The 22,759-nt window shown below is 47.3% G+C and overlaps 1 protein-coding gene across 2 annotated transcripts in view; it reads left to right on the forward strand.

Moving 5' to 3' along the window:
* The window catches only part of GSAP (gamma-secretase activating protein), a 2,819,616-nt gene that overhangs the window by 893,742 nt on the left and 1,903,115 nt on the right, over nt 1–22,759 (forward strand). For both annotated transcript variants that reach the window (XM_069628052.1, XM_069628053.1), the window contains exon 12: nt 9,508–9,593. In XM_069628052.1, the coding sequence (XP_069484153.1) occupies nt 9,508–9,593 (86 nt within the window). The remainder of the gene's footprint in view (nt 1–9,507; nt 9,594–22,759) is intronic.

Raw genomic sequence — 22,759 nt, forward strand, 5'->3', positions numbered from 1 at the left:
TGCAATTGTGAGCGTTGTTATGCCCCTTTGTAGAGTGAGGAACAGGTACCTCCCTTGGATGTCCGCCCGCGGGCCTAGAACCCGGATAGCTGGTCCGAGCAAATTGCAATGAGCACCCTGGCCACCTTTCCCTGGGAATTAGATTGGTATATGTGTGGATAATGCTGCATTTTTGAATCTGTCAATCCTGCTTCCTAATGTGTCTCTTGGAAGGCTACAATGTCTGGTTGCAGTCTTTGGATAAACCAATCTACTTTCTGTCTTTTGGTAGGGGAATTTAATCCCTTAACGTTAAGCTTTAAGCATTTGAATTTGCACACCTAAATCTACTGCTAGCGCTTCTCCTCACCAATCTCTCCACCAATATTGGTGTACCCGTCCCCTCGTTCAACCTCTCCCCAACACCCAGCCCCCTACACTCCTCACCCTCCCAACCTGCAGGCCCAACTTTAAACCCCCCCATTTCCCCAAACCCCTGGAGCGAGCCAAAGTTTCTACAGAGTCCGCAGGCTGACTGCCCTCAGAATTGGCCCGCCGTTGTTTTCAGGGTAAACTAGTGGGGTGACCTGAAACCCCTAGCATGATTCCAAGTAAGTTGTGGTGGGGCATTCCTCTGAATCTGGATGCCACTTCGCTACAGCTCTCGGTGGTGTGGTTGTGCTCAGTTCATCCTTTATTTGCGCCATCATGTCGATGAGGGCTGTGGGTCTTCTGTAGGGCACTTGTCTTTAGGGCTCGAGAGGTGGTTCCTTCGTCGTACTCTTGTCACTTGCGATCATTCCCCCGATTTTCTTCTCTGGTGTGCCTATAGTTGCTTTGGGTTGAGTGTCCTTGTTGCTAAGGTGTAGTATGCGCATTCCTTCCTGGCACTGGCCTTTAGGGCCAATCCTATGCACCCTGTCGATATGCACCTCCCCACCTTTAATCGCCTAGGAGGTCTGCGAAAATCTGCTGCATGGTTTCCTTAATATCTTTGTCCGCCACCTCCTCTGGCAGATTCCGCTTACAGATTTTGGATGCCAGATTCCGTATACAGATTTTCGATCTCTGGAATCTGTCTTCTAGGTCCTTGCATTGGAGCTCAGGGTTGTGGGAGATTCTGACCAAGTCCTCAAGGATTTCCTCAGTTTTCCTATTATCTTCAACTATCTCCTATAGCGCTCTCTCCATTGTGTCTGTCCTCTTTTGGTGTTGCAACATCTTTATTCAGATCCTGGATAGTTTGCTTAACGTCTGCGATGATAGTCGCAAACTGGGTTTGGAAGAAGACTGTAAGCTTATTCATTTATTTTTTTATTCTTTTTATTCTCATTTTCAGAAAAAGAACAAAAAACAAACATCCAGCACTATGTGCCAACAAATCCCCTGTACCCTCCCTTCCCAATGTCGCATCTCAACATTCTGCAATATACTCCACACTCAATATATCTTCAATAATATATGCATCAAACAATAATGCTGCAAGTTTACTTCCCTGAATCAGGGTCGACAGTTGTGTCCCGCATATCCTCTAGGACACATTTCAACCACAGTGTTCATCAGTCTTGGGCAATCATGTTTCCGTTTCGGATGTAGGAGAGACCGCTCCTGCGTCGTCAGCCCAGTGAAGCAAAAAATGCGTGTATACATCCCACATATTCCTATAGTTGCATCGGCTTCTAGTTGTTGACCCCCATCCACTTTCCATATCGATACCGGATAGTATGTCTTCCCTCCTGTGTCGCTTTAGGGCTCCACTTCACTCCTCAATGCTTAACCACCCGTCTTTTAGCTAAAATGAGAAGCAGACCAATGAATTTCCTTGTGTACTTGGGAACCCTTTTAGTGTAGCCCAATAGTCTTATCCGTGGTTCCGGCTCTATCGTTTGGCCCACAATGCCACTGATCATATCAAATACTTGTTCCCAGAATTGTTGTAATAGCAGACAGCTCCAGGCCACATGGAGGAAGTCAGCCTCCTCTGCGTTGCATCTATTGCATCTCCCCGAGGTGTCTGAGTAGTATTCCTTCAGTTTAGCTGGTGTGTAGTAGAACTGTTGTATATATTTGAAGTGAATCAGTTTGAATTGTGCATTAATAGCTTCTTTTCTGGTCTCCTTGCAACAATATCTCCACGTTTCTTCTGGGATTTCCCATCTCAAAGTTTTCTCCCATTTCTCCCTCAGTGAGTTTTTAATTTCTCCTCTAGATTGTATGCAGATGGAATACAACCCCGAGGTCACCCTCCGGCCTAACGTGCCCTGAAGCATTTTATCTAAGGTGTATGAGATCTGTGGTTGGTCGGGGAACAAGGTGAACTGGGTCATGCTCACCTTCAATCTGTAATATAGAAATATTTCCAGAGCCGACAGTGCCCCCTTCTCCCTCAACCCCTCCAACGTTATAAACTTTCCCTCTGGGATTAATTCCCCGAGTGTGTCACTCCCAACCTCTTTACCATGATCACAAACCCCATCTCACCTGTAAGGGGGATTCCCGGTATGTGCATCACTAGGAGTCGGAGTGAATAAAGGACCACTCCCCTTTCCTTATGCTCCATTTGGGCCCAGTCTTTGCAGGTTGTAAGCTTTTTCTAGAAGTCATTGAAGGAAGTTCTAGGTCTGCCTTGGACATAGGCATGTTGTTAGTGCTGCTGTCTGGACAAGCGTCTTCCCGCTCTTGATCTGCAACCTGATTGGTGGTGGTTTTGGAGTCCCTAGACCAGCAGTGACAGAGGGTTCCCTCTTGTGATGTAGCCGGTGGGTGACGTTTGCCAGGCCTACCCTGACTCCTTCGCCCTGTCATTGGAGGGTATCACTTGCAGCACCCGTGCCGTTGCAGCTGCTGGAATTACAGGGGGAATTGTCCCAGTTCAGCTGTTTACTGTGATGCTATGTGGAACCCACTGGAAACCGGCTCGTGGTCAGAGACTGCCTGAGGTGTTAATTTCCTTTCAATACCTGTGCTGGCGCAGAGTGTGTGAGTGTCAGGTAGGCACAGGACTATCCTAGATGGATAATCAAGAGGTCCAGGTATCCACAGGCCACTGGTAGCTCACCTTGCTCAACCCTCCTGGGCTGGTGCCCCCGCCTGAAATAATCCTTGTCGCTGCTCGTGGCGCCTCTAGGTCAAGTCACTACTGCCTGGCTATGGTGGGGTCCTGTGTCTTCCCCCGGGAGGCACGCTCCATGCACGGCGCAAGTTCCTGAGCACCCCACCAGAGCGACCCACTCTACAGTGGGCCGGACACCACACTGCTAACAGGGGTAACTCCCACTGGTCCCCTGGCCTCCTCGCCGATTCCTTCGAGTGTCTGCTGCCTTCAAGTTCTCCCCGCCGAGACGGGTCCACTGAGTGCGGTCAGGGCGCTCTGGTGTGCTGGAGTTATCCACAACGGCCCCCCAGCCTTCTTATTGGTGCTGCCTGGAGTCTGCCTCCCCCAGCTCTTCTCACCTAATGTGCTTACTTTACGGCAAGTGAGCAGCAATGTTTGTTGCTGCTACTACCGATGTACCCTCAAACTGTCGGTGGGGAGGGAAGCCTCTAAGAAGGCTACGTCCAAAAAACATAAAAAAGCGACCGATTCAGAGGAATCGGATCGCCATAGGCATTCCAAGAGATCTCGATATAGGAGTAGATCGAGACACTCTTCTTCCTCGTCCAAAATAATGAAGAGGAGACATAGATCTCCCTCATCATCATCTTGAGTCGACCGAAGAAATTCGATGTCCGACAAAATCGGATTCCCCCAGAAAATGTGAGGAATTTCGTAAAAAGATGATGAAGGTATTCGAGAATGCGGCCCGACCCCCTCGAATGAACCTCGGAAGAGCCATACCCCTAAAGTCGCTCCATTGGACAACAAAGGGAAGTCTAAAACTACTATTGTAAAAGCCAGTAGTGTCGAGGATACTCGAAGAACTCGAGTCGACGACAAGTCATTGAGGACTCTTCAAGAGTCAAGCACCTCTCCGGTGCCACATAAAAAACATAAGTCGTCAAAGGCTTTGACTTCATTGACGCCATCGGCGTCGATCATTTTGGCATCGAAACCAAAATCATCCTCGACGCCTGTATCGAAGTCATCTTCAAAGTCATCGAAGATTCCTTCGACAACTTCGAAGGATTTTTCCATTCCTTCGACGAATATTGTAGAGGGAAGAAAGGAGATTTACTCCATTGCCCAGGTCAGACTTTTTTAAGTCCATGACCTCAATTTATGAGGAATCTGGCTCGGAGGAAGATGAAGTCACTCCTTTCGGAGTTTCATATGGCACAAAACAGGTTCCTGAGAAACTCGTTGATCAAGAGTCTAAAATGAGAGACCTGAGTGACACTCTACATTCTGCTAGTGGAATTGACACCTCCCCAGAATTAGAGTTTGCCAGACCTGGTCCTGCAGAACATGCAGACTCAGGGTACAGGAGTCTTATGACCAGAGTGATTGAGTATATGGGTTGGGGTAACACTTCACCCGTGTTCGAACAGGACGACATGACAGATATAATTGTCAGAGGTCCTCAAAAAGATCCAGTTCTCCCCTTCCACAGGGCTCTTCAGAGGACGGTGGAGAAAAACTGGGAAAATCCTGAGAGCATTGCTGCTGCAAATAGTAATTTCCCCAGGAAATACAGACCAGCTGGTACGGATCCTGAATATTTAAACAGGCATCTGACTCCAGAAAGTCTAGTTATTCAGACAGCATCCACATCAAAACAAACTGCATATCCCACTATCCCTCCGGATATAGAGGATAAAAAAGTTGATGCTTGGGCCCATAAAGTTTTCACTTCAGGCAGCATTGCCCTTAAATCGACAAATGTCACCTGTACCCTGGCCAGGTTTACCCATACGCTGTGGGACTGTATTTCAACGGCGGCTGATCATATTCCGGAAGGCGAGGAAAGGGAAGGCTTCCTGAATATAGTCAAAGACGGGAAGGAGGCAATGGGGGAATGTCTCCAGTCTGGACTGGATACTGCTGATAGTATCAACAGATCCATTGCTGCAAGCATTGTGCTACGCAGATTTGCATGGTTGAGGAAGTCGGGGTTTGCACCAGACGTGCAAGCCAGACTCCTCAACATGCCCTTTGATGGCTCGAGGCTGTTTGGCAGTAAGGCTGATGAAAGCCTAGAAAAACTTCAGACCTCGAAAGCGGCAGCTAAATCGATTAGTGCCTCCATGCGCCAGCCTCAAAAACCCTATTCCGAGTCATCTTCCTGGAGGAGTCGTTCTTTTCGTTACTACTCCTCATTTGGTAGAGGAAGAGGACAGGCTTCTCAAAGAGGCAAAAGAAATTTCCCTCGTGGTGCACGAGGAAGAGGTGCAAAATCAGCCTCAGGAGCGGCATCTTTACCCTCAGCCACTCCTGCAGCCGCCTCCAAATCCCTCTGAGACTTTGATGCACAAAACACCAGTGGGAGGCAGGATCTCTCAGCATCTGAAGGAATGGCGGGGCATTACCTCAGATGCTTGGGCACTGGAAACAGTAGCTCAAGGTTACTGTCTCCCCTTCCTAAAAAGGCCTCAGAATCATCCACCAGGAGCCAACTCCGTAAAAATTCCAGACCCGCTCCTGTTGCAGGAAATTTTAACCCTGCTAGAGAAAGGTGCCATAGAAGAGGTACGTGTAGCGGAGAGGAACAGGGGTTGGTACTCCCCATATTTTCTCATCCCAAAAAAGGGCCGAGGATTGAGACCCATCTTGGACTTAAGAAACTTGAACAAGTTCCTCAGGAAGGACAAGTTCAAGATGGTGACCCTTTCTCAGATCCTTCAGGCTCTCCAACTCCAAGACTGGTTGGTATCATTAGACCTTCAGGATGCTTACTTTCATGTGCCAATCCATCCAAAGCACAGAAAGTACCTGAGGTTCGCGATTGGCAACTCTCATTATCAGTTGCGAGTTCTACCATTCGGGTTGACCTCCGCCCGAGGGTTTTCACCAAACTGTTGGTGGTTGTGGCAGCGAGTCTCAGGAGAGGGGTTATTCACATCTACCCTTACCTGGACGATTGGTTGATCAGAGCAAGTTCTCCGAAACAAGCTCAGGAACATCTTTCGATCACCTGCCACTTCCTCCACAAATTGGGCTTCTCCCTCAATTTCAAAAAGTCCCATATGATACCATCCCAAAAGATCCAGTTTATTGGAGCAATCTTGGATACTTCCTCGGGAAAAGTCTTGTCGCCCGAGGCTAGAGCTCTCCACATTCTGCAGATGGTAACAAAGTTCCAGAATGCCCAACGTCTACCGACCTTCGATTTTCTCAGTTTGCTCGCCCTCATGGCATCCTGCATTTTCCTAGTACCAGAGGCCAGGTTGAGAATGAGATCCCTTCAATGGGCACTCAGAACTCAGTGGTCCCAGTTCTCAGGGAATATGTTGGATCTTCTGTAAGTCCCGAGTGCAGTTGCTCAGGATCTTCTATGGTGGGCTTGCAACGACAACATTCTCAAGGGAGAATCTTTTTGGCAACCATGGCTGGATATAACAGTAGTGACGGACGCCTCACTCACGGGGTGGGGAGCACACACCAACGATCTGACAATCAGCGGTCGTTGGTCTCCATCGGAGTCCAAACTACACATCAACCTTTTGGAGCTGAGGGCAATCAGACTAGCGCTGAAGGCCTTTCTGCCCTCTGTACAGGGAAAGAATGTCCTGATAATGACGGACAACACAGTGGCCTTGTACTACCTCAACAAGAGAGGAGGTGTAGGGTCACTACCACTGTGCAGAGAGGCAATGCAGCTCTGGTTCTGGGCAATACGAGAAGGAATCTCTCTATCGGCAATTCACCTAGCCGGAGAGCAGAACACGGCGGCAGATGCTCTGAGCAGGCAGAGCATAGTCTCTCACGAGTGGGAGCTAGCTCAGGAAGTCCTTCAAGAGATCTTTGCCCTTTGGGGAACCCCGCAAGTGGATCTGTTTGCCACCGTAATCAATCGGAAGGGCGGGCAGTACTGCTCAAGAGAATTTCCTCAAAGAGGAGCTCTGGGAGACGCATCCGTAGTGGAGTGGAATTTTCCACGACTGTACGCATTTCCCCCAGTCCCCGTGATTCCTCAAGTAATCAGGAGGTTGAGAAAAGTTCAGGAAAACCATGATTCTAATTGCCCCGGATTGGGCCCGGAGGGCGTGGTACCCGGATCTTCTAGACATGTCCATCTGCCCTTAAATACGTCTCCCACAAAGAGAGGATCTTCTCTCACAAGAGGAAGGTCGGGTTCTCCATCCAGAGGTCAAGACACTCAACCTTCACGCATGGTTTCTGAGAGGTTGAGATACAAGGATTGGGATCTTCTGGATGATGTAATGGAAGTCTTGCTTTCGGCCAGAAGGCCAGCAACAAAATCTTTGTACCGATGTCGCTGGAACAGGTTTAGCAACTGGTGCAAAGATAAGGATGTGGACCTTTTTCAATGTGGCACTCCAGTAGTGCTCTCTTTTCTATTACATCTAGCCAATCTGGGGCTCCAGATAGGAACAATCAAAGGATACCTTGCTGCGCTGTCCATTTTCAAGCACACCTCGCAAGAGGTTTCATATTTCAAAATACCATTAATCATTCAATTCTTAAAAGGGCTTACTAACGTATACCCTCCAGTACCTTTTCATGTCCCAACTTGGGATATAAATTTAGTACTAACATTTTTGACTTGCATACCTTTTGAGCCTCTGCACTCCTGTACATTGAGGCTTCTAACATTAAAATCTGTCCTCCTTGTGGCCCTACCATCAGCCCGCAGGGTTAGTGAACTTCAGGCTCTCTCATGCAAACCACCACATACTATTTTTTATAAGGAAAGTAGTCCTTAAATTTAAACCTTTCTTTTTACCAAAGGTAGTTTCGGACTTCCATTTGTCACAAGAAATAATATTACCAACATTTTATCCTCCTCCTCATTTGGGCAAGGAAGAGGAGAGACTGCGTAGACTAGATCCCAAGAGGGCTCTTAGTTTTTACATCTCAAGGATGTCTAAATTACGACAAGATGACCAATTGTTTGTGGGTTATACTGGTCATAAACTGGGTTTATCAGTAACAAAACAGACCATATCCCGCTAGATCATTTTGCCCATAATTGAATGCTACAGATTGGCGGGAAAAGACCCACCAGATGGGCTTCGAGCCCATTCTACTAGGGGAATGGCTACTTCTGCAGCTCTAAAGAGGGGAGTCCCGGCAGCAGATATTTGTTCAGCTGCAACTTGGAAAACAATGCATACTTTCATCAAGCATTACTGCTTGTATACTGCCTCCTCCAATGAGGGGTTATTTGCTAGGGCAGTTCTACATTCTGTCCATGAAAACTGTAATTGGTACTCCCACCTCCAAAATTGCCACTGCTATGAGAGTCTATCATAAGATGAGGAATATATGGGAGGAGGCAATCCATTCAAAGAACAAGTTACTTACCAACTGTAACGTTCTTTTGACTGGATGTTCCTCCCACGTATTCCTCATCGACTCTCCCATCCTACCCCGCAGGACAGTTTGTTTTCTTACACTTTCCTCTCATGAAGAATGTATCAGTCATGGGGCACGCCTGGGTGATCCTCCTATATGTTCATCGAAAAACAGAACTGAAGCAACGGGCGCGGCTCGAGCTATTTATACCATCGGTGACGTCGACAGAGTATAGAGTCCGTCGAGGGACAATCAACGCCACAACCTCCAGCAAAGATAAGATGAGGAATACGTGGGAGGAACATCCAGTTGAAAGATCGTTACAGTTGGTAAGTAACTTGTTCATTTCACTGTTAAATGTAAACACTATTAAGTCGATCTATAATAATTATTATGCACGCTTGTCTTTTCTGTTGGAAGATTAAATATACTTCTGCCTGCCTGCACTACCCCTAATACAGACTTGGCTCATGTTCTTTTAGTGCATTAAAGCCAAGAATATTGGGACTCCCATTTGAAGACATTTCAAGGATCATTGATAAGATATTGGGATCTCAATAAAAATAACTGTTAGGATTTACCACTTAACCTGATTTTGACAAATAATTGTGTTACTTAGCTCAATGATTTTTACTTGGCTTGGGAAAGCTAAACGATGAAAAGATCATGATCCTCTTCTAAATTCTAAATGGAAATGTGACCTTACAGAATTGTGTCTAGTCGAGGAGAAAATATTGTTAATGAGAAGCATATATGCGCTATTATTATCCTGATCGACTTGCCTCTTAAGTATTTCAATGAAATAGACTTATTAAGCTCTTGCATGTTTATATTCTATCAGATTTATTTTATCATTCCTTCAGATTGTTTTTTATTACATTTCTGATTTGTGTCATTACAATAAAAATAAGAATAAATCTGGCGCATTTAACAAAATTGACTTTGTGTAAAACAGGCCACATGGTATGATATAGCTTGTGTATAACTAGAACTATTACCACAGTGTGATCACAATGATTACCCTGAATAATACTTCTACAGTATAAAATCTTCCTTGTCCCTTATTTAAATTCATCAGATTTTCCATTGAATGTTTTTTTGTCTTCTTACAGACTTGTTAATTTTGGATACAATCATTATCAAGACCGTGCGTCAGACAAAGAGTCATTGAATTTACAAGTGTTCACTAGTAAATCAGGTAATAAAGAAATGTGAACTTTCTGGTAAATTGCATTTCTGTGGCGTGTTACTTTTTGGATGCGATTGTTATTCCTTTGAGCCATCAAGATACATTTGATGAATGCTTGATATTATTTTTCTCACATTACTTTGTTGATGAAACCTGCTTATGCATAATGTAGTCTTTAATTTTAGACCCATGTTAAGTTTGAACCAAAACCATATATGTATATATGGTTTGAGCCATCTCTTCTCTAATAATGCCCAATGCCCTTTATACTATGTGGGAATCGGTACCTGTGATGGATGACTTAGCTTTGGCAATTCCCAATCATCAATAACATCAAAATGTGAGGATGGTTTGCTTCTGCCTTTCTTTGTATGTTGAGATCTGTATGATCTGAGCTACTTCATCCAATTTGCCTATGAATGCTGATGGACCTGTGTAATGTATTTTAGTATTAATGCAAGGAAGTTAAGGAGATTTTTACACAGCTGCGTATTGTGAGGTGTGTCCTGCGCTCTTTCCTAAGTGGGAAAACCAGGTGTCCATCACATTACACAAACTCTCTCTCAATGGGCAGTGTAGCATTGCAGTCAGGCTTCGCTCTTAGGATGGATTGGCTTGCCAGCTAAATACAACTAGGCCGAAAAGGTTACACAAGAGAAGACACTACACAGATATATTGAAAGTTATATACACTTTTATTATAGTGTTACAAATGAGAAATTGAAGTTTAAATAAGTACTAGGCAATATGTAAGACCTAGGCAATAGATTATTTAAACAGTAAAGGGCCTAAGAAAACTTCCCAATCCCAAAACCAGTATCTGGCTAACTACCTGTTGGTAGAAAACTGTAGTTATATACTGCATACACATTCACCTTGATTAATAGACACTGCACATGCAGGTCTCAAACAAAACATTTGCAGGAAAGTCCCAAAAAGAATTTTATTTGTAACATGGTTAAAAACAAACCTTGATTTGTAATTCAGGTTTTTTTATGAACCACACATGTTTCTGGCTAGTGTGCCGATTCACAAGGTGTCTTCACTTATCCCCAAAGGAGAACCCTTTTCCATGAGGCTAGGGAGGTGCGGCTGCTACCCAATAGTCTCCCTAGGGGTGGTTTAATGTGAGAGGACCTCATGGGGAGGGACTTCCCCTCGGCGGACAAGGACGATCACCTGAGTACAGCCCATTGAATGTTGTTACTCACCAACATCTCCTAACCTTCCCCACTCTTCAGAACCATTTTATTGAAAGTAAACCTATGTATTGTTGTAACACAGGAGATAAAGCTAAAGCCAAAAGTGTGAGGATGAAGAAGACCACAGGAGACATGAAGGTCATTGACTGTGCTAGTACTGATACGAGGTGACCCAGAGGAGGGATGAGGATCAAGTTATCAACAGAGACAAAGGACGTATACAATCCACAAGGGAGGAAATTGATACAAGGTGTAAAAAGTAACAAAGTACTATCAGCTGTGTCATGCTCAGCCATTTCAAGTGCAGATGTGTCAAACCCTGCAGTCTGGCAGCAGATGTGGAGGCGATGCAGCGCAAGAAATCCAGGCACTGCCCAAAGACCTCCACGGGTTCTGCAGGAGGAAACCCAGGCAGAAGACTGAGCAGGAGAGTGTAGACGCGAAACAGACCGGAGAAGTACCGGGCTGCCGATGGAGCAACTGCAGTGAACCTGCAGAGCCGGAGAGAAGGCCTGCGATCCAAGGAAGTCCTGGCGGCTTACAATGATCCCACACAAGGTAACGGGAAATACAGGAGACCCGGAGGGGACAGGATGATGGAAGCGAGACTGGTTCAGAAAGCTCTCTCTTGCCTCAGTAGTGCTGAGTCCGCTACTGGGTATAATCAGAGAAGGGTGTGGGACCCGAAAGCAAGTACTGAGAATGTTAGAGGAAATCTTCCTCGTCACAGTGGGAAAGAGAGAACCGCTGACCACCAGAGACGCGTCTGGGACCGAAAGCAAATACCGAGAGAATTAGAGGAAATCCTCTTTTTCCCAGTGGTGACAATAAGCCCACTGACCACTCGAGATGGGTCGGAGACCCTAACCATTGGTAACCAGGCACCTGAGGAGAGCTTCCTTAGCACAGTGGCGAAAATAAGCCCATTGGTCACCAGAGAAGGGTCTGGAACCCCAACAAAAGGGAACTGAGCAAACAAGAGAACTTCATCATTGCAGTTGTTGCATTAAGCCCAGTGATCAATAAAGAAGGATTTCGAACTTTGCTAACATCAAACCAGAGTGACAAGGTGTAGATTAAGCTGAAGATTGTGAGGAACAACTGTACCAAGCAATACTTGGAGAAGGGAGTCATTCTCCTGGTCCTGAACTAGGAGTTGTGCTAAAGACGGCAGAGTTAAGGAGTCATTCTCCCTGGCCTTGTTGTGAACTGCGCCAAGCAATACCAGGAGAAAAGGCGTGTAGAGGAGCAAGCATGTACATCACTGATAGGCTCTGCCCCCCACCTCTGTCATACTGGATGAACGACAGGAAGACACTGTGCAGGACACCAGGTATCATCCCAATGCCGCATTAAGTTTATGAGACATGTTATGCACTCAGACAACCGTATCGAATGTAGCCTCCTACCGAAGTGGTAGCAGGAGATTTTCAGACGCCACCGAATATCGAGGAGTTGTAAAGAAGATTTGACAGGTGCAAAGTGATGTCATAAGGAGATAGATACAATGATGCATCAAAACGATATGAGAAGATGTAACTGAAGGAACAAGAGTAAATATACGTACAAGCAAGAATAAACCATATCTATCTTTCTCCAGCATTGGATCTTTCATGGATTCACATGCTTAGAATATTCCCCGTCGACAGACTGGGAACCCTCGGTAAGCTTATAAAGCCGTTTCCCATAGGAAAACGTTCGACACTTTTGTGTCCTATCTACGTCGTTTTGGGCCGCGCACGCACGCCCCACTAGGACGTAGTGGTATAAATGCCCCGCCCCCGCGGCTCCCTTCAGATTTCAACCATCTCCAAAGTGGCAACACCTTGCGTAATTTCTACTTGGTTAGGTTGTGCTGTTGCAGTTTTTCTCCTGATGTCGGGAAAAGCACTTTTCCGCCCGTGCGCTACGTGCAGACTAAAGAAGGTGTACGAGGGGGACGGACATATGGACTGCATATACTGTCTGCACCCTCATCACTCGGCTGACAAGTGCGACATATGTAAGGGCTTCTCCCAGAAGACTCTTAAAGATCGAAGTCGCAGACTTGTAGCATGGTTGAACGACAGAGCGGGGGCATACCCGCCTTCGGAGGTGGGCTCCACACGCAGCGCCGCCTCGGTGTCAAAATCTTCAGGGGCCCCGCCCCGCTCATCTTCGTCAGAACCACTGGTAAAGAAATCGCGACCGGTGGACAAGGAATCGTCGGTAGGCCATTCCAGGGACTCTTCTTCGAAGAAGGCCTCTTCGTCCTCATCTTCAGCGAGGAAAGACAAAGAAAAATCTAAATCCTCCTCGGGCGATCGTCATAGATCGGCCTCGAGTCGAGAGGCAGAGAAACGTAGGTCGAGTTCAGAAAAGGCGGGAACAACGCATAAGCCTGCACGACCACCGCCGTCGTCGACGGTAGGACAGTCGTCAACTACTTCTCTGCCGCTGACGTCAACAGTTCCTGGACCGCAGGCGACGACGACATCGATGACGGGGCAAACTATCGCTTCGTTGACGGAAATCCCACAAGAGGCCTGGCGTCCAGAGGTCTTCGACCCAATTTTGCCAGAGGCACTTCTGCAGCAAGAGGCCTTGTCGGTGTCCTCAGGAGACGAGGGTGAGAGAATAGCTGCCCCTGCAGACCTGGAGTTACAACTTACCACACCTCTCCGGGAGCATTCCGGGTTCTGTCCCCCTGCTCAATCCGCAATCATTTTTGTCATTGGAGGTCTTGTCCACGTTGCAAACGCTGCTGAAGACACTGGATGACAGACTACCTCGAACAACTCCGGCCAGGTCGGTCGTCGACGACCCGGGCCCGTCTCGCCGCCCACCACCTTCAACCCCCGCGGCAGTGCCGCCAGAAGCAAACCTCTCGGCCCCACGCCGCGAGGAAGGGGAACTGTTGGATTCGGAATTAGGCAGCAGAGCCTCGTCAGTGGTCTCCCTTTCCCCCTCCAGGGATCCGACCTGGGAGTCCGATGTAGAATTGGAAGCCCCGAGGAGCCCGGCTCAACCGTTTTCCCCCAGGCGATATTGGGTCATTTCACAACATGATGGCCAGGGCTTGTACGGAATTCGGGCTGACCCAAGAAGAAGAAAAAAAGGACTGTTTTCTTTTCGACCACATGGGGAAAAGGAGAAGGTCGGTGTTTTCAGTGCCCATCCTGGATAATGTGTGGAAGGAAGGACTTCAAACCATGCGTCACCCTTTCTCAGAGCCAGCGATAAAGGGTCGTCTAGAGAAAAAATTCAAAGCCCCGGACTCTACTCCCAAGTGCCTTTCCTCACAACCAACTCCTGACTCTGTGGTATCGGCAGCGGCGGCGAGAAAGGCAAGGGCTCAACATAAGTGTACGACCCCCCCGGAAAGTGATGCCAGACAAGGATGCTTTCGGCAAAAAAGTCCTGTCGGTAGGTGCTACGACAGTGAAGGCAGCCAATTATCTAGCCATAGTAGCTAGATACGACAGGGAGATGTGACATCGGCTGGCTCCTATACTGGAACACCTTCTGGATGAATATCGCAAGGCAGCTATGTTTCTGGTCAGGGAAGGTGAAGAGGCTTCAAATCATGCCATAAACATTGCAGTAGAACTTGCGGAGTCGGGGTTTAAGCAGGTGAACAACAGTGTGGTTCTCCGACAGCAAGCATGGCAAAAATGCACCAACTTCCGACCGGAGGTGCAGTACAAGGTACTGGATAAGCCTTTTGAAGGAGACCTCTTCGGCGAGAAGGTCGACGAAGCCCTAAAGGGCATGAAGGAGGACTCGGACACGGCGCGTTCCTTGGGGGCCCTCCATAGTGGTCGGAGTTTCCAGTCTTTTCGTCCCTTCAGGGGAGCATCGGGGAATTCCAGATTCTCGACATCGAGGGACAGACCCTTCGGTAGGCCAGCATATTCCTCTCAAGGATACAGGCGAGCTTCGCAAGCAGCTAAACGTAGCCGGGACTACCAGGCGCCCAAGAAGAGAGCAGGTTACTCGTCGACGAGGGATATGCAGAACAAGGACCAGCAATGACGGGCATCGGAACGTTCTGGGGGGCAGAGTATCATGTTTCCTCAACAAATGGGAGCTAATAACAACAGATCAATGGGTGGTGGTCACAGTAAAATACGGACATTCCCCGCAATTCAAAAGCAACCCTCCGCACATTCCACCGGCGGGTGTAGCTCAATCCCATCTGAGCGTGTTGCTCCAGCAAGTAGCACTTATGCTACAAAAAGGGGCTATAGAACTAGTCCTGTCGTCACAAAGGGGTCAAGGGGTTTATTCCCGATACTTTGTGGTGAAAAAGCCAAATGGAAAGTGGCGTCCCATCCTATACCTGCGAGAGCTAAACAAATCGTTGAAACACATAAAGTTCAAGATGCTCACGCTCCAGGAGGTGATCCGGTCAGTTCAAAAAGGGGATTTTCTGGCGTCTCTGGACCTGCAGGACGCCTACTTCCACATACCGATGTGTCGGCGACACAAGAAGTACCTAAGGGTTGTGGTAGGACGGACTCACTACCAGTTCACAGTTCTTCCCTTTGGACTGAAATCTTCCCCAGAACGTTCACGAAATGCTTGGCTCCGGTGGCAGCCTGGCTGAGAAGGCAAGGCCACCATGTATACCCGTGTTTCGACGACTGGTTGGTGAGGGGGTCCTCCCCTATGTCGACGCACAGGAGTCTACAGGACACCATGAGCCTCTTGCAACGTTTGGGGTTTGCGATAAACTTCGAAAAATCCTCGTTAACGCCGTCAAGAAGCTTGGTGTTTCTGGGTGCACAGTTCGAGACCCAGTTAGGGTTAGTCAGACCATCCCTCGACAGGATCACCAGGCTCAGTCGATTGGCAAGTGAGTTGAAAATCAATTCCAGACTGTCGGTGAGAAAATATACATCAATCCTGGGGGCTATGGCGTCCTGCATTCCTCTGGTGCCCAACTGCCGCCTGTTCATGAGGCCAGTGCAACAGTTTTTAGCAGATCGTTGGACGCAGGCTCAGGGCCTCTGGTCAGACAGGCTGACCGTCGACAACAACGAGCTCCTGTTAGCTCTTCGGTGGTGGAAGAGAGTACAGAATATATCCAAAGGAGTACCCCTGCAGGAGCCGGAGTTCCGGTTCACCGTAGTGACAGACACGTCCCTAACTGGCTGAGGAGCGCACATGGGCGCTCTGCAGACACAAGGCCGTTGGTCTCAGAAGGAATCTCTCCTGCACATCAACATTCTGAATTGAGAGCGGTACGCTGGGCCCTGAGGGCGTTCCTGCCTCATATCAGGGAGTCCACAGTGAGAGTTTTGATGGACAACACCACAGCGATGTTTTACTTAAGGAAGCAAGGCGACACACGATCCAGAACCCTCTCCATCGAGGCTCAGAAGGTGTGGCACTGGGCTCTAAAACATTATATATCCATCGTAGCTCATCACCTTCCAGGAGTAAGGAACGAGCAGGCGGACCCGCTCAGCAGAAATATGGACCAGATTCACGAGTGGGAAATAGACACCGATCAATTGTCGAAGGTCTTTGAGAAATGGGGGCGGCCTCCGCTGGATCTCTTCGCCACGAAAACAAACAAGAAGTGCGAGATGTACGCCAGCAGGTGGCCACAGGAAGATTCTGTGGGAGAAGCGTTTTCCGTCCCGTGGACGGAGAACTCTGCAGTGGATACGAAGGTACAGGTGCCGAGTCATCCTGGTGGCGCCGTGTTGGCCGAGACAGCCATGGTTTTCCGACCTGCTTTACCTGTCAGCGGATCACCCGATAACGTTCCCGAAGGTTCCCAACCTCTTGTCCCGGGACGAAGGAACAGTGTGGCATCACAATCCGAGCAGTCTCAACCTCACAGCTTGGCTCCTGACTTTTCAGAATTTGGTGCCCTGAACATTCCCTCGGACTGTCGGAAGATCTTACAGGCTGCGTGGGCCCCTTCCACCAACAAGTCCTACAGGTGTAAGTGGAGAAGAGTTTGTACGTGGTGTCAAGGACAGGCAGGAGTGGAACCTCTGAGGGTTACTCTGGAGCAGCTTCTTCCGTATCTACTACATTTGGCAAAGAGTGGATTGTCCTTTTCATCACTAAAGGTTCACCTGGCGGCCATCTCTAGGTTCACAAGAGGGAGGAAATCAACGCCCTTGTTTAGCGACAGGTTAGTGAAGCACTTCATGAGAGGTTTGTTCCGGACGTTCCCTCCGGTTAAGCGTTTTCCACCGACGTGGAGCCTGAACATGGTACTGGCAGGGTTAATGAAACCACCCTTTGAGCCAATGGCCACATGGTCGATGAAGTTTTTATCATGGAAGGTGGCTTTTCTAATAGCTATAACATCGGCTAGACGGATCTCAGAGTTGCAAGCATTGGTCATAGACCCTCCGTATCTCAGATTTTTCAAAGACCAGGTGATTTTGTCAACAAGTCCTCGTTTCATCCCGCAAGTTCCTACCACTTATCATAAACACTCATCCATTGTCCTGCCCACCTTCTTTGCGACCCCCTCATCAGCTGCGGAGAAGGTCTTACATACCTTGGATGTTAAGAGAGCTCTAAAATTTTACCTTCATCGAACTCAACAACTTCGATCTGCGCAGCAACTCTTCGTTGCATATGGGCCTTCGGCAAAGGGGAAGGCAATTTCAAAACAAGGACTGGCCCGTTGGGTCTCGTCGACGATTGCCTTCTGTCATTCAAAAGCGGGGAAACCGCTACAAGGACGTCCGAGAGCTCACTCAACCAGGGCGACTTTGTCGTCGACGGCGTTGTGGGCGGGGATTTCACTGACAGACATTTGCAGGGCGGCAGCATGGTCAGTGCCTCGTACATTCACCCGCCACTACTTCCTCGAACGACAGCATGCGGACGAGATACAAATGGGACGAGCAGTCTTGCGACATCTTTTTCAGTAAGGTAAGCCCTTTTCTTCGAGAAGGGTCTGTGCTGGTTTGGATATGCATTTATATATGTATATATATATATATATGTCAGAATATATGTATAGATGTAAACGTGTGTGTTTTATGTATGCTTTTATGGCTTATACGAATATTACTTGGTGCAGTACTGTGGCACGTTTTAATTTCGAATCTTATGTGATCGTGATTCACCTTTTGCAGGATGGGGTGGGTGTCTGATTGCATTCACACCTCCTCCCTTGTTTCAGGTTCACTGCTGTGCATTCTATTCTAAGCATGTGAATCCATGAAAGATCCAATGCTGGAGAAGGGAATAGTTTCTTACCTGTAACTCCATTTCTCCAGCATTGGTATCTTTCATGGATTCACATGCGCCAGCCGGCCTCCCCTACATGCAATCGTCTTGTAGTTCTTGTTTCACCCCTTTCTACTTTGGAGGGGTCGAAATCTGAAGGGAGCCGCAGGGGCGGGGCATTTATACCACTACATCCTAGTGGGGCGTGCAAGAGATGATATAACTAATTGGGCAAGTGGGCAGTAGTTTGACGTTATTCTCTGCACCAGAGGTTTGTTTTGCTTACGTGCTGATAGTGAGCCGAGTGCCCAAGGTTGGGAGAAGATGCCAAACTATCGAGAGGGCCTTTGCAACGATGAGCATACAATCTTGCATGAGCCAATCAGCTAATGTTATATTGTTATAATATGCATTATACAAAGTTAGAGGGAAGTTTGAGGCTTGCCTACCAGAGGAGCAGCCAATAAAGTAACTAACACTTATAGAATCTATAAGTAGATATATTCCCCTAACCAATGCCTAAACCCGGTAGGCTTTATTATTTTCCACTTAGGATGACATCATAGCTGACACGCATCTAGGTAGAAATCCTTTGTGTAACCAATCTGCATTGTGAGTTTGTGGACTACAATACGTTGTTCGCCAGATTGCCCTACTTTATTGAATTGATAATAAAGTAGTATTTTGCCATATTCTTTGAGACTGTCTGGTTATTTGGGTCCAAAATTATTTGTTATGGTAATTCCATTCTGCGCATGGATACGCCCACAAAATGCTACTGCAAAGGAGTCAGTCTCCTGGCCCCAAACTAGGAGGTGTGCTGGAAAACCCAGGGGAAGAGAGTCCCTTGGTTTGATCGGAAACTGTATAGATCTACATCGGGAGAAGGGAGCCATTCTCCTGGACGTGGAATTGTATAAAGACTGTGTGAAACCCACAAGCCAGGGGAAGGGAGTCATTCCCCAAGACATTTTTGTTGCAAGAGAACATGCTTCTGGATGCTATCCAAGCAGTAGGAGAATGGGGTCATTGTCCTGAAGAAGGAACTTTCTGTTAGTTTATCCTTCAGCTTTAGTGTTCCGGATGGAAGTAAGTTGTTATGCAGGATGGTTGAGTTTGATTTGATTGACATTCTGATGGACCCTTTAGAATTAGTTTCGAGGCAGGAAAACCATTGGAAGATAAGGATAGTCAGGACCTTTTTTGTATGCACAAATGCAAAACTAGAACCATCACCATGCCTTTGTGTCGGCTTCCTTCTACAACACCCTTACACTAGTTCCATTCTAAACCATTCCAGGTCAACATGTGACAGGGTCAGGAGAGGGGCGAGGGAGAGCGGAAGGAGAGAGTAAGAGAAAGTGTAGGCAAGAGTTTGGATGGCCATCAGAGGGACAGGCGGAGGGAGTGTTGAAGAGAGGAATAAAGGAGACAGAGGGAGTGGAATAGCTGAAAGAGCAGACAAGAGAGGAAAAGAACATCAGGGACAGGAAGATGAGGCGATGGAAGTGCAGAGTGTGGGGAACTTAGCATTTGAAAGGCACCAGATGCTATTGAGAACCTAATACCCAGTGGAACAGTTAGGATAGGTTTTTTCCCTGGAAAATCCTGGAGGGAGTAAAATAGAAAAGGCCTTGGCATTTAGGTCATCACTCTAGACAGAATTATAGTTGACAGCCGTTACTGATCTCTTGTTGCCATCTAGGAGAATAGGTAATCCTGGGCTGGGGAGGTGAGAAGCCCACAGTGGAAGAGAAAGAGATGGCCGCTAGTGTGCCATATTCTGTCCACATATCAAGCTTTTGCATCATTTGAGTTGGGCCACATAAAAACCCTTGAACCCACCCTCTGGAGTCTGGATATTCGTAAGGAATCCTACAAAATCTCAGGACCAGGATTTCTTGATAGTCCAGATTAATTTTAAAACAGAAAAGTAAGTTGCCTATTATAGCCTGAATCCCATGTGGCATTCAAGGAACTTCTTCCAGAGGCAATATGAACGATGTGGACAGACAGAATCCCATGAAAAATGTAGGTGCCTTTCCCCGGCTTACTACGTGTGAGAGAAAAAATTAAATAACCAACTCAACCCCTTTCGGGGAAGAAGGCACCGAGACCCGGCTGCAAGAGTTCAAAGGATGGTTTATTTCTCCAGCTAGGAAATAACCCAAAAATCCCATACCAAACATTTACATCATACTCGTATATATATCAATTAAAGTAACTCTAACAAAAAATACTAAATGGACCCGATTGGCCAGGCGGTGTGGTGCTGTAGGTGTGGGTGGCATCTCTTCCTTCTGGTTGGCTGAGTGGCTGACGAGATGACGGACGTCAAATATCTTGTGCTCCACGCAGGTCAGGGTCCGGTCACTGTGGTCACTACCTAAGCTAATATGTTGCATTCGAAAAACACTAAATAACAAATTATCTAAACATTTTATGCTACTTTTCATATTTCTACACAAGTTGCACATAGTAATTATTGTCAGTACAATTGGGTCGTTCGTGGTTTTAATTGGAGGCCTTGACCTTTATGGTGCATGTAAAAAGAATCAAGCTGTGTTTCACATATCTCCTAAGCTTTAGACCTGTTAGTATAAGTAAAAACATATATTGTGGTAAGATGCTTAAGGTTAGTAGTGGGTGTGTTGGGTGGGTTTCGCAGCACAGGCGAGGGTCTGGCACTTGAAAGAAATACCTTACAGGGAGCGCAGGGTCAGGATGGCAATAAATTGCTCTAAATGGGGGTGGGTGGCTTGCACGTTTATGGGGACGAACGAGCAGAAAGTGCTTAGCTCAACCTGGTTCACATGCTGGTTCTCATGCTAGCAGTGATCTCAGGGGAAGAAAACTGTATCATATTGGTTGTTGCAACTTTCTCCGGCTTCAGCGTGAGAATGGGAGCGCAGAGCTTTCCTTCGCAGGGGGAGTGCAAGGGTGGGGACCAGCCAGCTGCCTGCGCGCCTTGTGTGTGTGTGTCTCTGTCCTTGGCTGCTACGGTGGAAGGGGAGCTGAGCATTGCTGTACTATCGCAGTGAGGCCTGTTTACCCAAGATGGAGTCGAAAGGGGGCACAAAAGATGGATGCCCTGTGTCCTGCTCAATAGTCCCATCTATGTAGCAGTCAACCGTGGTTAACTTTACATAAGGGCAAGGGGCAATCCCACTACCGGAGGCACGTGGTCCAAGCCTTGTACTGAGGAGTGCACAGCGCGAGGGGGCCTGGGGACCCCTCACTCCCATACAATAATCAATTAAAACAATACTGGGTGAGAACAATGGTGCCGAATTTATGAAAGTTGAACTAGCAAGGATAAACGGAATATGATTTTCCCTACCGTGGTCTTGACAAAATAGACCTCCTTTTAATCTTGCAAACAACGTGAATCCATCTTCTGTCTGACTGTCTTAGCCTGCAGATCACATCTCTTTTTGTGTTTGCCAGTGGTCGAAGTGGGCGGGAGTGGTTGGGAGCAGTGCACCTCTACTTTTTTTTAGTTTAACTGTTTCTATACTTTTATTTAAAAAAGAAACCGTTCTGGTATGGTTTCTTTTTAAAATAAGTGTAGGAAGAAGTTGAAACTTGCTCTTTCAGTGCACTGCACTGAACGCTCGCTTAAACAGCAGACTTGTGTGTTTGCGGGTTTGTTTTGTGCGCAGGAGGGGGTGTGGCGAAGAGGTTTGTGTGGTCCGGGGGCAGGCCAAACATAAAGATTTTTAGTGCATACAAACACTAGCTATGCCAGAAGATGTAACTACCAGGCCGAAATCCTCATTAACAGAGATAACCAATAGGTAGCATGCACCTCGGTCCCTCCCCTAAAGGCTCATTTCAGTTTTTGACTGCACATTCAAGTGTTGGGCGTCCTCTACAAGTTCTGTGTTTCTTCAATGTTTTATCAATAACTGCTCGAAGGATTCTTTTGATTTTTCAGAATATTTTGACATCTAATCTGTCCTGATTATTGGTGTCTTTTCGGGCTCTTCGGTCCTGGATCCTCTTCGGAGAAACCCCCTTCAGTGCGTCTCTGTACAACTGCTACCAGCTGCATGGACAATCCTTTTAAGACATGCCCTACTTGCCATTTGAAGAATATTTATGGAGGACCAGCATTAGCATTGCATATACGGCCTGTATCCGGAGCGCAATGTGAACTCCTGCTCCATTTGTCACTCCTTCTCCAGCAAAACCCCCCCAAGGACAGCCATCAATGGTTAGTGACTTTGCAGGAGAGAGGGTACTATGGCCTCAGACATGACTTTTATTCGGAGTAAGGCCTCCCTTCGCCACAGACCCCAAGAGTGTACTCCCTCTTCCAAGAGGTCAAGGTCTCATGAGAATATTCAATCCCAGGCTTACTTCATCCTTCTCGCCATCTCTTCTTTCGTTATCTCCCCTGTATGAGCTCTGGTCTCTCCTTTCGTTCGGGTCTGTTCAGCGTCTCTTTATAACTGTTGGTGTGCTTGGGTAGTTTCCTTTGGTCTTCACTTTGGTCTGTGCCACTTTTTTAGTTGGACCCTGTGTCTCTCCTTCTTCTGTTGTTTGAGGACCATTACCTCTGCCTGGGACCTTCCTCTCTATAAGTTTGTTTCGCCCCTTTACTCTGTCGGGATTCCTCCTCTTCTTCGATTTCCAGCAGGGACATTCCTTCTTTGCAAGTAGAGATCTGTTGGTGCTTACGTTCCCACATAAACTGTAGGCCAAAGGGGTATGCCCATCTGTAGGTGATTGCTTTTGGTTTTTAGTGTCCTTGTGATTGGCTGCATCAGTCTCCTTTTATGT

The sequence above is a fragment of the Ambystoma mexicanum genome, chromosome 12 (assembly GCF_040938575.1).
Source record: "Ambystoma mexicanum isolate Mex_15411 chromosome 12, UKY_AmexF1_1, whole genome shotgun sequence".
NCBI lineage: Eukaryota > Metazoa > Chordata > Amphibia > Caudata > Ambystomatidae > Ambystoma > Ambystoma mexicanum.